Source organism: Pseudorca crassidens, chromosome 3, assembly GCF_039906515.1.
Source record: "Pseudorca crassidens isolate mPseCra1 chromosome 3, mPseCra1.hap1, whole genome shotgun sequence".
In the NCBI taxonomy this organism is placed as follows: domain Eukaryota; kingdom Metazoa; phylum Chordata; class Mammalia; order Artiodactyla; family Delphinidae; genus Pseudorca; species Pseudorca crassidens.
The window spans coordinates 52,695,554-52,713,285 of record NC_090298.1 but is presented as its reverse complement, the minus strand read 5'-3'; the positions used below and the strand labels follow the sequence as shown (position 1 = coordinate 52,713,285).

The 17,732-nt window shown below is 35.8% G+C and overlaps 1 protein-coding gene across 13 annotated transcripts in view; it reads right to left on the bottom strand.

Moving 5' to 3' along the window:
• The window catches only part of ERBIN (erbb2 interacting protein), a 107,490-nt gene that overhangs the window by 18,563 nt on the left and 71,195 nt on the right, over positions 1–17,732 (bottom strand). For 9 of the 13 annotated variants that reach the window (XM_067730832.1, XM_067730836.1, XM_067730839.1 and 6 more), the window contains 8 exons: positions 17,569–17,698; positions 17,137–17,252; positions 15,570–15,639; positions 10,485–10,584; positions 7,106–7,227; positions 5,919–6,092; positions 4,909–5,094; positions 712–826 (listed from right to left, as the gene is read on the bottom strand). In XM_067730832.1, the coding sequence (XP_067586933.1) occupies positions 712–826; positions 4,909–5,094; positions 5,919–6,092; positions 7,106–7,227; positions 10,485–10,584; positions 15,570–15,639; positions 17,137–17,252; positions 17,569–17,698 (1,013 nt within the window). The remainder of the gene's footprint in view (positions 1–711; positions 827–4,908; positions 5,095–5,918; positions 6,093–7,105; positions 7,228–10,484; positions 10,585–15,569; positions 15,640–17,136; positions 17,253–17,568; positions 17,699–17,732) is intronic. The other 4 variants (XM_067730834.1, XM_067730843.1, XM_067730837.1 and 1 more) reach the window with 3 other exon arrangements.

Below are 17,732 nucleotides of genomic sequence, written 5' to 3'. Positions count from 1 at the left end.
ACAATTAGTAACAAATATCAGTACCATTATTATTATGAAACCCCAAGCTATCCTCCAAAGGGCCACCCTGATAGTAAGTTTCATTAATGCCATAAAGGTAAAGGCTGGATAAACCTCTAGTGGAGATAATGTAAAGATGTTCAGACATTTGGTGGAGAGGAGTGAGGGAAGGATAAAAGGATAGAGACTCTTCAAGTTCTCTTTCCTTTCCAAGAGTCTGAGATTCCATGTCAGGTGGGGGTGGGGGTGGGGATGTTAAAAAGAAGTACTGGGAGAGATAAAGTAACAAGCAGCATCTGTTATACATCAGGTACTATGCTAGGTCTGAGGGCACTAATCCGATATATTTCAGAGTCACAAAACCCTTCATTAGCCTTATTGTATGTCTAATATATACACACACAAAACTAAGGAGCGCAAAGATCATACAGCAAATAAGTGGTAGAGATGGAATCATAATCTAGGCATATTTGCCTATAAAATCTATGACATGTAAGTAAACTTGCACAAATGAGGGAAGAGAAAAGATCCATCAAGATTTTTCTTTAAAAACGAGAGGTAAGGAATAGACCTTTTAGAAAGGCATGTTTTAAAAATTGTTTCTAAGAAGTGTTTTAAATAACATAATGACATTTAGTGAAATTTATTTGAAAAAATGTATAAACTTATTCAGCCCATTTCTATTCTTAGTGCTTTCCTTTAACACCTAACCTTTTTTGTTATTACTAAGTGCTACCACTTTGGGCTGGTTAATAGAGGTTTCAATTAATGGTGGTCGCATCTCTGCCATTTTCATCTCTTCATCAGAAGAAAGTTCTTCAGATTCCTAATTTAAAGAAAAAAGAGAGAAAATATTTACAAAAATCAATTTTGGTTTCTTTAAATATTAAGTCATAAGAACTTCAGAGAAACGAATACTTAGAACAGGTAAAAAAAACCTTTGTAAGGTAATAGTGAATAAAACTAGTATATGACTTAAATTTTTCAAGACATGGCTGTAAACCTATGGAAATTATTAACAGTACACCAAAGTGCCTAAGGTATAATTTTCTGTGCAGTCCTTAATCCAACTGTATTAATGATTGGTATGTACCTGGTAATATGTCAAGTGCCAGAGAAACAAAAATGAGTAAATAAAACACAATCCCTGCCATCGAAAAACTCAAGTTTAGTGAAGGTACTCTAATAAAAAGTCTATTCCTAACCCTCAAATTTATTCCCTCAAGTATCACTGGGTTCCAATGGTAGACTGTCCCAGACTATCTACCATTGAGTGCTGTTAGCACACAAAAAAGACCTTGTCATCAACAAATATTAATAGAAAAATTTTAACACTGTATATAGTGTATATAAAATCAGATCTACTACAGGTTAAATTATTCCTAGTTAATATGATAAAAATAAATAAAAGCTCTTAAAAGGGTGTTCTATTAAAAATACTAAGATTTCTAGGTGCTTTAAGAGTGCCATAATAAGACATGGACTGGAGTCAGAAAACTGTTTCAGTAAGAAGGCCAGAGAGTAAATATTTTACACTTTGAAAGCCATACAGTCTCTTGTTTCAACCAACCAATTCTGCTGCTGTGGCACAAGAGTAGCCACAGGCAATATGTAAACAAACTACCATGGCTGTGTGCCAGTAAAACTAAATTTTATCTAATTTTTCACATTTCACGAAATACTTTCTCTTTTGAATTTTATTCAACCATTCAATAATGTAAAAGCTGTTCTTAGCTTGCAAGCCACACAAAAAGAGGCAGTGGGCTGGATTTGGGCCATAGGCCATAGTTTGCCAACCCTGTTGCAAACTGCACTACAACAGATTTAGACTGCTAAGTAGATTAGGGAGAGAATGTAAATTGGATTTAGTCTTGAAGGGTGAGTTAAGAGGGAAATGACATTCTGAGTAGGGGAAAGCATGGAAGTAAGAAAAGGTATGCCAAGTCAGCTCCATGCAGCTGGAACTTAAGATAAGTGGCAGGAGACAGAAAAGGCAGACTGGAACGGATAGTAAAAGGTTATGCTCTGAGTATGAACTCAATTAAGTATGTATTGGTCATTACTGAAAGTTGACAAGCCAGGAACTCACAAGATCAGATTCTTTTAAAATAGTAACTCTGGTATTAAAGATGTATGAAAAGAAAAAGAGACTGGCAGAAAGGAAACTAGCTATACTGATAGTCCTGAAGAAAAAAAGACTACATCTGTCCTGCAATGGCAGTGATGGATAGTAAAGAAAAAAAGAATTTGACAGAAATTTTGCAATTAACAGGACTTGATTGATAGAATGAATGCGAAGAATGAGATAAAAGGACAAGGAGGTCTGTCTCAATCTTTGACATCTGCAGCATTCAAACTGCTGACCAGGCCTTCTCCTTCATGAAATTATATTACACCTGGGCTTCTGGGAACTGTAGTCTCCTAAATCTCCTCCCACCTTTCTGTTTCCTTTGCTCATCTCAATTAATCTTCCTGCAGTTAGCTCATATTCTTTCCTTTCTTACTCTTTCTCCCTGGATATTGCATTTTCTCCAATGATTATGTTTAATGTAGATAATTCTGCTAATAAGTCCTCAGTGGCTCCCTGAAGACTACAGTGTAGATCATCGAGTCCAAACTTCTTAGCAGAGGTATTAAGGGCTTCAGAATCAGGATCCAACCTACCTTACTAATTTTATTCATATACTATAACGCCTGACATATTCAGTCAGATGGAACATGCTCTTTTCTACATTTTCTAAATACCATGCTTTTGCTCTCATTATTCCTTCCATTTCATTCAATTCTCCTATTTCTGCTAATTGAAACACTTCAAAATACAGGTTAAATGCTTCCTTCACTTAAAGCATCCACGGTTCTTCGTAGCCAGAAAATATCTCCTTTCTAAATTTCTGTAGCACTTAATATCTCCAGCAGTGTATGAAGGGAATATAAAATGGTGTAATCACTTTTGGAAAACTGTCTGGCAGGTAAACATAAAGTTACCATACAATCTAGCAATTCTACTCTGAGGTATATACCCAAGAGAAAAGAAAATATATATCCACACAAAAACTTGTATACAAAGATTCAAAGAAGCCTTATTCATTATAGCCAAAACGTGGAAATAACCCAAATGTTCACAATGGATGATTACAATGAAATATTATTCAGATATTAAAAAATGCATGAAGTACTGATTCATGCTACAACATGAATAGTCTTGACATTATGTTAAGTGAAAGAAACAATTACAAAGACCACATATCAGATGATTACAGTTATATGAAACGCCAAGGACAGCCAAATCTAGAGATGCAGATAAAGTATATTACTAGTTGCCTAAAACTTGGGGGGATGGAGAAGTTATAGGGAGACAACTAAGAAGTACCGGCTTTCTCTTGGGGTAATGACAATGTTCTAAAAGTGACTGTGGTGAGGGCTGCACAACTTTTAGTAAACTGAAAAACCACTGAACTGCACCCTTTATTTAAATGAGTGAATTGTATAATATATGAGTCATATCTCAATAAAGCTGTTTTTTAAAAAAAAAGTTACAGTTTTTATTGATCCACGGGAAGAATCTCTTTAAAAAAAGTCTCAGGGGCTTCCCTGGTGGCACAGTGGTTGAGAGTCCGCCTGCCGATGCAGGGGACACGGGTTCGTGCCCCGGTCCGGGAAGATCCCACATGCCGCGGAGCGGCTGGGCCCGTGAGCCATGGCCGCTGAGCCTGTGCGTCCGGAGCCTGTGCTCCGCAACGGGAGAGGCCACAACAGTGAGAGGCCTGCGTACCGCAAAAAAAAAAAAAAAAAAGTCTCAGATATTCAAGAAAAAAATTACTTCATAAGCAATGATACATGCCTAAAGAAGTCAAATAATTGAAGTACACCTACAGCAACTTTTCATTTTTTTTTAACATCTTTATTGGAGTATAATTAACAATGGTGTGTTAGTTTCTGCTGTATAACAAAGTGAATCAGTTATACATATACATATGTCCCCATATTTCTTCCCTCTTGCATCTCCCTTCCTCGCACCCTCCCTATCCCACCCCTCTACGTGGTCACAAAGCAGCGAGCTGATCTCCCTGTGCTATGCGGCTACTTCCCACTAGCTATCTATTTTATGTTTGGTAGTGTATATATGTCCATGCCACTCTCTCACTTTGTCACAGCTTATCCTTCCCCCTCCCCGTGTCCTCAAGTCCATTCTCTATGTCTGTGTCTTTATTCCTGTCCTGCCCCTAGCTTCTTCAGAAGCAATTTTTTTTTTTTTTAGATTCCATATATATGTGTTAGCATACGATATTTGTTTTTCTCTTTCTGACTTACTTCACTCTGTATGACAGACTCTAGGTCCATCCACCTCACTACAAATAACTCAGTTTTGTTTCTTTTTATGGCTGAGTAATATTCCATTGTATATATGTAACCTTTTCATTTTTAAGTTACAGAAATAAAAGCAATTGCCGTTATGAATTTTACAGAATTAGAACAACACTGCCACAATCTGATTTACATAGTAGGGACTTCCCTGGTGGTCCAGTGGGTTAGACTCCGCACTCCCAATGCAGGAGGCCCAGGTTCAATCCTTCCTCAGGGAACTAGATCCCACCTGCATGCCGCAACTAAGAAGGAGTCCGCATGCCAAAACTAAAGATCTTGCATGCCACAACTAAGACCTGGCACAACCAAAATAAATAAATATTTTTTAAAAAGACATAATTTACATAGTAAAAATTTTATATCCACTGTACTCCAATTTTTAAAGTGATAAATTAATGGTATAGAAAATATTATGAGATTTCTCAATGGCAAATGCATTAGCATATTTTCTGCTACCAGTATCAGGTTTCTCCTATCTTTAGTTAGCAACAATATTAAATTCTTACCATTTATCACTACTCCAGAATAATCATAAAGCCATACCTCAAAAACATCATCATGATTAACAATATGCTTCAAGTTCTCAGAGGCTTTCATATTTGCAGTCACTGGCGGATTCCCAGGACTGACCTCAGCTTCAGGTTCACTGGTCTTCGGTATAGAGTTTCCTATCATATACTTTTCTCTTTCATCAGCTTTGCTTCTTACTGGAGTAATACTTTCTGAAGTCTAAGTAAAAGAAAAGATAAAGAATTCACATTCTTTATATCTATTCTTGTATTAAAGTTCAGATGAAATTTTAACAGTAATTTAGTATCTTCCTATTCTGGATAAACTGAAGAAACTTTAAACATGGAAATCTGTAGGACTCACAGATAAAATGCTCATTTGGGGAACAGGTGGTCCCAAAGGTCCACGAGCCACATTAAACTTTACAATTTAGCTGAGGCTACATTTCATCCTAGAAGTTGCAACGCTGGTATTTATGAGTGAGTCACTTAGCTCAGCATGCTCAAAATCAGGATGGCTAGATATTTTCCTGCTCATTGTGGAATATATAGTAACTCTAGTGACTTCTGTTTCTGTGATACAATGGCAGGGGAGAGGGGGGGTGTCAATTAAAGAACACACAATTTAGGGATTAGTGTAGGTTTCAGGAACATCCCGAGGAAATGCCAATGGTCTGTCATAGCAATTACATTTAAAATTAAAACTGGGTAGAGTGAATCAATATTACCAGGGGAAAAAGTATTTCTATAAGAATGCATTTTCTGACATTTGTTATCTTATTCTTTGTTCAGGCAATGATTTTTCAAAGGCTATGCTGACACTCCCCTGCCCATATGGACAGTCTGTAACCACACTGAAGTGGTAATAATAGCAATTAGGGAGTTTGCTCACTATTAAAGCTTTTAGTTCAGATATTTGAGAACACTGCCCTAAGTTTGGAAGTACATTTTCTTGTAAACAAAAAGGATCATTATATCATTTATCATTTAAAAATTTTAAAGAACCTGAAACAGGTTTTGGTCAATGCTTTTGAATTTTCTAACCTTTACACCCACATCATTATTTATAACTTGCTGATCTTCATGTGGTTTCAAATCTTTTCCAGAGTCTTCATTAGTCTCTTCATCTTTTAATCTATGTACAATGGTTTGAACAGTTTTAACCATATTCTTAAGCTCATCTGGGTATGGTGTTGGATATCTCTTTAAATTTCCCTCCTAGAGAAATAAAATAAGCACAATTTAAAATACAGATAAATATTTCTTTTTTTAAACATTTTTATTGGAGTATAGTTGATTTACAATGTTGTGTTAGTTTCAGGTGTACAGCAAAGTGAATCAGTTATACATACACATATACCCACTCTTTTTTAGATTCCTCTTTTCCCATATAGGCCATTACAGAGTACTGACTAGAGTTTCCTGTGCTATACAGTAAGTCCTTATTAGTTATCTACAGATAAATATTTCTAATGTCAATCTCAAAATTTAATCTATAATACATCTTAATTACATTGCTCATAGGGGTAACTGTGAAGACAGATGATAGGCCTTTGAAAGCATTTTAGACTCAATAAAAGTATGGTTTTATCGATAATCGAAAACTTCACAGTTACAGATTTCAATGTTTTAAAAGCTTTTTTTTTAGTAGACTTAAATATATTCCATTTGGAGATATATGGTGTGGATATTGCCAACACCACCTCTTGGCTTTGAAACAGATATACGTTTTCCAGCTAGATGTTTATGCAAACATACATAAAATTCCTAGATTATTATGACTTATGTGCTGGGAACCACACACTTCTAAGGTTAATCTAATTATCATTTTCTGGGATTCAGTTAGTTTTATTATATAAGGGGAAAAAATTACATCCATAAGTAACTAGGAAATGTGTATTTGCTACTTCTATCACTGCAACACAGTCTAACAAAGAAACAAAATGTTCATATCAAAGAGTTCTTTATCCCTATAATATATATAAATAAATCACTAAAGAAAGGAAAGGGGGAAATAATAACCTGTTTTTCTCTTATATTTATACACACTATGAAATTTGGCTTTTAATTGCATAATTTTATATTGTTCTCGAATACTTTCACATGATAAATGTATTGGATTAATAAAATTTCAAGTGCCTTGAGGGTAAAATAGCACAGATTAGCTATATAGTACCCAATAAATATCAGCAGACCTGTTCAAAATTTGAAGGAAAAAAGAATAGACTCACTCTAGGAGGTGCTTCCCTTTCATCTTTGTCTTCATCACATTCAAATGCCACTTGAGCCCGCTGTTTTCTCTGTTCCTCCCACAATGAAGGATTAAAACTTTCATTATCTGATATGAACATAACTAGAGAAAAACAAACAAAACCCCACTGTATTTTACTATAATTATGAAAAACTATTACTTGCTCATAATTTTCTTTATGAGGTATGTTCATTAAGATAAATCAAGACCAGTCAATGTCAGCAGCTATAAATGCTACACTAACAACTAGGCTGTGTTTCCAACATTTCTTCACAATATCAATGACATATCTTTTCTTCCTTAAAGCTGATTTGTCTTGTTTTGTTACCAGAAGGATTCCTGAAGAGAATATAACAATTAAGACACTATAGATATGTGATTGTGTGCAGTTCCCTACAAAAAGTAACATGGTAATATATAAATTATTTCATCCAGGTTCTGGCATTCAGAAACCTTCCTAATTCCAACATTGTTCATTATGTACTGGCGGAGGGGTGTTAAGTCAGAAAGAGGGAAATATTTTGGTAAAAAATGACTACCCCGATGGCATGTAAGTACATCTTTGCATGAAACATTATATATAGCTTTACTACGTAAATAAAGTAATTACAAGATATTCTCTATCAAAACTAAGGAAAATTGAAAATTTAACATAAACTCAATACTTACATATCTTGCTATCTGATATTAATATTAAAGATGTGACAACTGTCACATCTTTTTGCTTATTAGGCAACTAAAAAAAGCTTAAAAATTAATCCACCTATTATATATCACCTTATAGAAGTTTGTGTAGTACAAAATAAAACCACAACTTATTTTCTGCCCATTAGAAGAAAACAACAAAAGGGATTAAAAGCACCTAAAATTAGTTAATATAAAAACTGAAATTCCTGGAATACCCAAATATGGTCAGTTTGATTATTTATGCAAAACTAGCCATAATTATCATTTATTTTTAGCCCTTATTTTGGGCTTCTTAACCTTCTTTAATCTCATATCCAAAGTAAGAATGCCATGAAACCAAATACTAACAACAGGAATAAAGCTTTGAGATGCACCTTTTTCTTTGTTTTCATTACTTGACTCAAAACTTTAATTGCTTTGTGTTGTTGCTTAATATTAAATGAATTAGAGTGTTTGCTCTTGTTTGTTTGTCCAACGTGGTTCAAACTCCTGGGAAACCCTATTGACATACTTTTTGTGGTATACTTGGAAAGGCAAGCAGAGTCAACAGTTTCCAACAAAGTCTATTTCCAGGATCGAGAAGATTTCTCCTCCCACCTCAGGCTTTTTTGTTACCAGAAGGATTCCTGAAGAGAATCTAACAATTAAAACACTATAGATATGTGATTTTGTGCAGTTCCCTCAGTTCCCTACAAAAAGTAACATGGTAATATATAAATTATTTCATTCAAGGTTTGGCATTCGGAAATAATCTTCCAAATACCAATACTGTTCATTATGTACTGGGGGTGGGGATGGGGGTTAAGACTCCACCAGCCTAGCCCAGAAATCTCTAAGAGTTTTAGATTACATCAAAGCAATTTTACACCAGAATTTTTTCAGAACCCCAAAGGAAACTTTTACCATGCCTCTCACTCCTGTCAACTTCTGGTCACCTACACTTTCTACCCTTTAGTGTAAATCTCACATCTTTTGCGATTCAGGGCATCAGGTAGTAACATCACTTTTTCTGCATTTCAGATGCCACTAGATCTGATCACACTGGCATATTCATTGAGGACTCTAGTATTTGCCTAAAGTGTTTCTCTCTACCTACGACCTGCCAAAATCCTGAATGATGAAAATGTGCGATGAACCCACCTCAACCCTATAATTTCAAAATTCCTCGATGCCCTCAATTCCAATGTCCATCTGCATTTCACCCATGTGATTCACAATCACGGTAATACTCAAGACCTTAGCTTCTGTAATACTTTTCCACCTCCCTGACCACTACACTTGTCCTTCTAAATCATTCACTTCCTTATTATTGCTGGTAAACATCAAGTTCCTTAACCTCATTTCTTTTTCTTCCTGTAAAAGCACTCTAGGTTTTATTTCCTTCTCTATTCACCTTAGATTTCATGATATATTATTTGCACCATTCTCACCTTTCTTGCCCCCTTTTCATACCTATGCAATAAGTCTGTAACGTGGTACTTCAATCACCTACCTTCTTTGCCCTGGAATTTAACCAGAGAAAAATGACATAACCTTGTTGCTTAGAACCACTGCAAATTTATGGTATTCCCTCTTCCTTGCTCCATCTTCAATGCTGCTCAGGAATTCTATTTATTCTAAGTCAGTCTGCTCTGCCACTCCAAATCACTACCACTTCCCTCAAATGCCCTTCCCCCAGTCTTTAGAGGCAATTTTCTCTTTGACTTCACTGAGAAAATAAATGCAATGAAAACTCTCAGACTGATATTGCTCCCTGATACCTTGTTTCCCTCAGTTATAAATTTATTGTTAGGTGGATCCATACCTCGCCTTTTTCCTGTTTAAGACTGATTCTTCTAACTAGGCTCAAGATACCATGCCTTTCTTTCAAATTTATTCATCATTATCCCCTTCTTACATCATAAGCTTCTTGAAAGCAAGGATTTAAGATCTTAAATACTCAGATCTGAGACTTCCCTGGCAGTCCAGTGGTTAAGACTCCACGCTCCCAATGCAGGGGGCGCAGGTTTGATCCCTGGTCGGGGAGCTAAGATCCCACATGCCATGTGGCACGGCTAAGAACAACAACAAAGACCAAAAACTTAGATCTAACACAATGCCTAGCACATAGGTGGTAATAAAAATGGAATGAACTAAATGTGAAGCATCTACTCTCGAAGTATTAAAAAATTCCGCCTCAAGGACATTGTTTTCTGACTCATCTATTTCTTAGAGACACTGTGATAAAGGAAAAAGCTTTTCTTGCAGTTGAAAGGAAATTCACCTGCCTGACCATACCAAATGTAGTTTCTGATTCAGTATTATAAGTGTACTACTTACAGTGCTCTCCTTATAATACCCATAGTGAAATACTTTAAAAAACACATGAACTCTAAAAGGACTCAGAATATTATAAACTTATACTTTCCTGTTGAAGCCTCTCCCACACTAAAATGCATCTAACAAAATCAAAGGAGTCATTTAAGGAAACATATGGTATACACATACTTCTAAATTCAACTATCTATAATGCTGAGATATTGCCTCTTTTTCCCATTTTCAGAGAACTTCATTAACCAATTCTCCAAATTTTCTTCAAATTAGTAAAAGTCTTTGAGACTTAAAATTCACTTTACACCTTTGCTGTAATTTGTATTTATTTTTTAAAAGAAAAGAGATTCTTAAATTCCTACCATCCTCAGTCCTTGGCTGCTGAGGGAACATGTAGTTAGTAAGCACCATTTTCTGGGTCTCTGAATCAGTCTCTTTTTGAAGAGGTATCAGGGGTTTGGACTAGGGAAAGAAAATAAATGTTTAGTTTTCAATAATCCTAACGCAAATACATATCCAGCAATACCTCTGAATAAGTACTCACCATTTTTTCTATAAAGTATCAATGTGTAGGTTACCCCCAAAAATGTTTTTAACATACATAATAAAACTTTAAGATTTGAAACAATATACAAATCTAAAAAATAAAATTTAGCTTTTAATACAAAGCAAACTCATACTGTATTGCAATTATCACTGATCACCAATACAGTTTTAAAAGTTCTCATATATTAAGTACATCCAGAGTCCAATAATTACTTATCATAGTGATTTTAATAACGCCAAAAACTAAGCCTTTCCATTTTATATTATTTTGCCCCTTCTAGTATTCCCCTTTGGGAAGATGCTTTTGTAGAAATGATTTAGAAGGTTTAGTCTAGTTATCTGCAGGTTTATTTTAGCTGAAAACAGAGTACTTAAACACTAAGTTGTAACCTCTTTTCTTCCCTGTGTCTCCTTTCTCCATTAAAGATACAAGTTACTAAGTGGCAGAACTAGAAAACCCAATTATTTTGGACCTCATTTTTCCTTACGACTCTTTTCCTAACTGGTTATTGTTTTCAATTTACTTCTTAACATAACTCATACTTTTTTGCCAGCCTACTGACCTAACATCCTACCAATCCAAGCCTCGGCTAACTCCAGACAAGCAGGACCTACCAAATCCTCCCCTCACCTGCCAACCTATCAATTAATTCTTTGGACTTACTCTTGTGAAAACCGTGCAGCTAGTTAATGCCATCCTATAATCTTACTCCCATTCAAACATTTTCTCTGTGCCCCTATCCTTCTTCTACAGTAGAGATACTGCCCTGCATCTCAAACATCTTCACTGAAAACTTTCCTTGACCTCCTCAGATAATGAAAATGGTAGATCTACTCCTTTCCCAAGGACAGCACTTCCCTGAAGCCTTCTCAGATACAGGTTGCTTCTTCTCCCACACCTCATTAAACTCTAGTTCAGGTGGTAGAGTTAGTGTTTACAAATGCTATGAGATCATTACTCCTCTCTCAATTATAAACACCTCTTCTTTTGAGGGAGATCAAACCCTGCCCCAACCATTCTAGCTCCTTTCCTAATATCCACTGACCTCCTGATAGTATCCAACTATTTCTGACTCTTTTATGCCAAATCTTTCCACAGTAATGGGTAATTCCACAGATATAAAATGTAGATGACATAGCCATACTTTTAGCCCAGTGATTTCTCAGTAGATGAAGAGTGGGTTGGAACGAGGAAAGAAGTCTACTTAGATAGACACAATAATCTGGGAGGGAGTTCCCTGGTGGCCTAGTGGTTAGGATGCCGGGCTTTCACTGCCATGGCCTGGGTTCAATCTCTAGTCGGGGAACTGAGATCCTGCAAGTCACGCGGCATAGCCAAAAAAAAAAAAAGAAAAAAAAAAGAACATCACTAAATATAACTACATAGGTAAATATAAAAGTTAAAAAAAACAAAAATTATCTGGGAAGGGGAATTCCCTGGCAGTCCAGTGGTTAGGGCTCCAGGTTCGATCCCTGGAACCTGGATCCAGGGATAGTTGGGGAACTATGATCCTGCATGCCATGCGGCACGGCCAAAATAAATAAATAAATTTAAAAAAAATTAAATTAATTAATTAATTAATTAATTAAAAAAAGAATGGTAAATTCTATGTTTTTTTTAAAAAAAAAAAAAAAAAAAAAGAATGGGGCTTCCCTGGTGGCGCAGTGGTTGAGAGTCCGCCTGCTGATGCAGGGGACACGGGTTTGTGCCCCGGTCTGGGAAGAACCCACATGCCGCGGAGCGGCTGGGCCCGTGAGCCATGGCCGCAGAGCCTGCGCGTCCGGAGCCTGTGCTCCGCAACGGGAGAGGCCACAACAGTGAGAGGCCCGCGTACTGCAAAAAAAAAAAGAACTGCTAAGAGTTTGGAAACTGCGACATTCTAAGAGTTTTACCGTGTAGATTATTAGCCCTCCCTCTCACAAACTTCATACCCAGGATCCCTTCAAGAACGTTAAGAATCCCTGCCAGAGCTTTTGATTCCATCAGCTTCCATTCCAGTTATCCATCACTCTCTAATATCCTTAATCTCATTCTCCATAGAGCCTCCTTCCAACAACCTATAAACATGCTCTTATCTTGTGCCTAGCTACCAATTTATGTTCCACTCCTGTTCTTTCTTATCCAATCTTCTTAAAAGACTAATCAACATTCATATGTCTCCATTCTCTCATTTATTTATTCCTTAAACTACTTCAATCTGGTATTTGACATATACTTCTAAAACTGCATTAGCTATAGTCAAGATAAGTTGGCAAGATAGGTATAACTTGCCAAAATATAATGGATATTTTTCAGACTTCATTTGAATGAACTTCTCATTGGCATTTATCCTGTTGCAACTCCTTCCTTTAGGCCAGTTGCTTCACCCTTAACGTAAAAACACCATCATATAGTTTTCCTTGTAAAGAGCAGCCATAGAGGTATGGCCACTCTTTCTAAGCCTATTAACCCGCCTGCCACTTAAATGTTAGTATTCCTCAGGATTAATCCATCCCTAACATATAAAAATATAATCTGACAATAACCCCTTATGACAAAATAATAAAAAGCTATGAAACCACTTTCAAGAAAAAGTGATTAAGATGATGGACTGAACACACATCTCATGCTACAAGTCTTTTAAATACATTTTACAAATGAAAGGAATATATCTATAATAGTACTGGGGAAAAATCATGCCTTCAGGAGCAATTTTGAGAACCCCTGGAGGTTAAAAATTTAAAAAGTGGAAAAACCAAGAGCACAGAAACCACAGCCTAAAACAAGGCGATGGGTGTGGGTGCGGGTGGGGATGGGGGTGGTCCAAGGCCACCTGAACTGTTCTATGCGTGCCTACCTGGATACACCAAAGGTACTTCAAACTCAATAAACCTAACCAGAACGTCACATCTTCCCATAAACAGATTTCTTTCTCTTGTGGTTCTCTATCTTGGTTATGGTAACAATATCCACCTAGTCACTCAAGCCACATCTCTGAGGCTCATCTTTGCTTTTACTTTCTTCTCACATACATGCATTCCTCACATGTTCCACTGATGTGACCTTTTAAGTTATGCCCTAAATAGACAGTATTTTCCTGGGCCCTGTTATCATTACTCTACTTCAGCCAACACTTTCTGTTGCCTTGAGTATGGCAATGCCCTCCAATAGGTCTTCTCTGGCCTTCCCGCTTGGCACCACCTCCTGCTAAATCCATCTTTCATGATGCAGCCTGCAAAGCCTTTCTAATGTATCAGTCTGATCATGCCACTTGCCTGCTCATATGTTACACAGCTTTCTTATCTCCTGTAGTAGGGTTGACATGTAATCCCAGGACCACTTCTCTTAAACTGATAACATATATGAATAATTGACCATGACAATAATGACCAAACATCCAGGTTGCCTGGGACATTCCCATTTTACACCTGCTATTCTGACACTTATCAAAGAGGCCCCTTTCACTAACAAGTATCCTAAAATAGACAATAAATTAGTCACCCTAATCACAACAATTTTCCACTGAGCCTGAATATGACCTTCGAATCCATTAAAAAAATCATAATTTATCAAAGTTGACATGCAAGATTAAAAAAATCTATTTGCCATCCTTGAAATATAATGTGAGTTCCTTTGTATGGCATATGTGATCCTCCATGACCTGATCTGTGTCCACCTCTGTGGCCTCACATCCCACTCTTCCATCTCACAAGTTATGCTCTAGTTATAAAACCACTTGTAGAGGTACTGAATATACTACACTGCTTCACTAATAAGTGCTTAGGCTCATGATATTCCTTCTAACCAGAACACTCTTCCCCTTTCTTTAATCCTATTACTCTTTTTTTTTTTGAAAGGAGCTGTAAGTTATTTTATTTTTTAAATAAATTTATTTATTTATTTTTGGCTGCGTTGGGTCTTCGTTGCTGCACGTGGGCTTTCTCTAGCTGTGATGAGCGGGGACTACTCTTCGTTGCGGTGTGCAGGCTTCTCATTGCGGTGGCTTCTCTTTGTTGCAGAGCACGGGCTCTAGGCACGTGGGCTCAGTAGTTGTGGCTCACGGGCTCTAGAGCGCATGGGCTTAGTTGCTCAGTAGTTGTGGTGCACGGGCTTAGTTGCTCCACAGCATGTGGGATCTTCCTGGATCAGGGCTCAAACCCGTGTCCCCCTGCATTGGCAGGCAGATTCTTAACCTCAGCGCCATGAGGGAAGTCCCAGCATGGCTCACTCTTAATTTCATTTGAGAATCTGCTTTACTGTTCCCTTCTTCAGACAGATACTTCCTAAATCACTCTATCTAAAATAGGATGTTTACTCCAACCCTGCTATCAGGGTTCCAATAGCAGGGTTGTTCCAATGCCTATCAAACTTTATTTTTCTCTGTAGTTCTGAAACATTATTATGTAGTTACTTATTTGTCTCTGTCTCCCATGAGAATGTAAACTCAATGAGAATGTAAGAAGATTCTATTTGCTTCATCAGTATAACTCCAGCTCCCAGAGCTGTAAGCTTTCAATAAATTTGTCAAAGGGAAGTCCAAGGAACAAGTCTAAATTCCTTAGAAATACTTCTTCAAGGTTTGTCAAAGTGCTTGATTAGAAGCATAACAATCAAATTTATACAGATATAAGCCACAGAGAGTCTCTATAAAAATGTTAAAAAGTTAGGGAGAATTCTGTCCTAATCTATCTTTTTACAGATACAGAAGTTAGATAAGCCCCAAAGGACTTACCGTTCATGAATCTACACATATTTCACAAAAAATTATCTGTATCTAAGTATTTTCCAGTATTTTCCTTATACATGTGTCTTTACATGTGTACCAGATTAGAACTGCTGTTAAATAATCCTAAGTAAATTAGAATGCATAATCATATAGAATAACTGGAATTCTATCAATTTACAAAATCAGAATGTCTACCTGATTATCTGAGAGCCACATAGCAGTCAATTGCTGTAGCTTTGTAAAGCTAAAGGGCAAATTTTTTAATCTGTGGGAAAAAATACAAACAAAAATTAAACTTTAAAAATGAGAAATGTTAAAATGAGAGCTAGATCTAATGGTCTTCTAAACAATGTTATATTATTGCATATGAAAATAGGAGAAAAACATTTAATTCAGAAGAAAACCCAGTATAGGTCTTTGAACAGGATATAAGACAAAATACTATTCAGTTTTATAAGAATTAATTTTAAAAATATAATTCTTCAATTGAATCAATTTTACTGGGGGAAGAAATGGATAATCTAATAACCTCAAAAAAAATTATCTGCCAAGAAAAACTAGCAACTATCCCTACCTTACTGCAAAGGCAAGGACAAATTAAACAATATCTCATAAAATTGCTTTGGATGTTTTACTTGCCTTTACAGAGAACAAATTGTTATAGGAACCACTCTGAGTAAGAGCTTGTTATAAATACTGCACTCTTTTTATTTCATTGTGACCCAGCACTTTCATACTCAAGAAGACTATTTTAACACTATAATGAGTAAAAACAAAGTAATAGCAATACTCAGTAGAATGCTAAATTGGAACAGCACCCTACTTAAACCTTCTGTCTTATGCCTATCTATTCTATGCCTAACTTTCAAGGAACCTAGGGCATCTAGGTCTCTAGAAACCTAGGGTGCTGGAACTTAGGGATCTAGTTTTAGGGGACAAAGTATGGGCTGAAACAAGGATTTAATTTTAAAAGGGATTTAATTTTAATGATTTAATTTTCAACCACACTGGATAGCTATAATTAATAATTTAAAAGGAGGGGCAGGGACAGTAGTTCTTCTTAAATAAAATGGAACAGTCTAAATACCCTAACTAGTCAGAAAACTGAGTTTACATTAAAGCTCTATCTTACAAGCTATGTGAATCACCTTAAATCTGAGTCTTAATTTTCTCCTCCATAAAATGGGAATACCCATTTATTATTTTATAGGGCTGTTCTGCATACTTTGTAAGATACTACAAAAGCAAAATGTAAAAATGCCGTTACAATGTTCTTTTATCACTATTAGTATCTTTACATCAGAAAAAATTATGGACAATCTGTTAACTTAAACACTGTTCCAGTTTGTGATCTATTTTGCTCTATACCTTGGCTGTGTTGTCCAAAATTATTTGAGTGGGTGTCTAATCACACCTTTGCCCAGATTAATACAAGGAGCAGATTAGATTAAAAGCTGCTTTGTTCAACAGCAGTATTAAGGTGAAGATCTGACTTTAGAAATAAAAATGGCTACTATAAGGAGATAATTAAGACTATATAGCTAAGGTCAACATAAAATGAACTGTGACAAATAACCACAGTACGATAATTAACATCAGGTAAAATTAAATCATTCTTTCAAATGAAAATTCTACACAAAAAACCAAAAATATATATGAAAAGAAAAACATGCATTAGATTTTCTAACACATATAATGAAATTTTAATTTCATCCAATAGATGTCTTCTACAAACCAAATGATGAATTACATTGTTACAAACCTATTGTCACTCAAATTAATGACTTTTAATTTTTGCATATCACCCATTTCCTCTGGAAGTGTCTCAAGTTTATTGGAATGGAGAAACAGCACAGTTATATTTTTCCAGCTTCCAATCTGAAAGAGAAACAGACTTGTGGATCAAAACTTCGCCTACTGCTTAACAGACATTAAGTAAAGTATCATTTTCAAAAGTTATAAAAAATACTCTTCTCATTTATAAAAGGAATTATATTTTTCCTTTTCAATTATTAACTTCCATGTATGAAGAAAAGTATTTAGGTATCTCTTGAAAATCAATATAGCTAATTATTATTCAGAAAATAAATAACTTAGTTACAAAATTATTTCTGAAAATAAAGAAAACCACACTGGATAGCTATAATTAATAATTAGAAATACAAAAATTCAAAATAAATTTTAAATACAGTACCTCTGGGGGTAACTGTTGTAAGTAATTATGATCTGCAGCAAACGTTCTTATGTTAGTAAGCTGCCCAATAGATGAAGGCAAAGCTTCAAGTTCATTGAAGCTACAATCCAGTTCTTCTATTGACACTAACCTTTAATTAAAAGAGAAAGCACATATTTTAACAA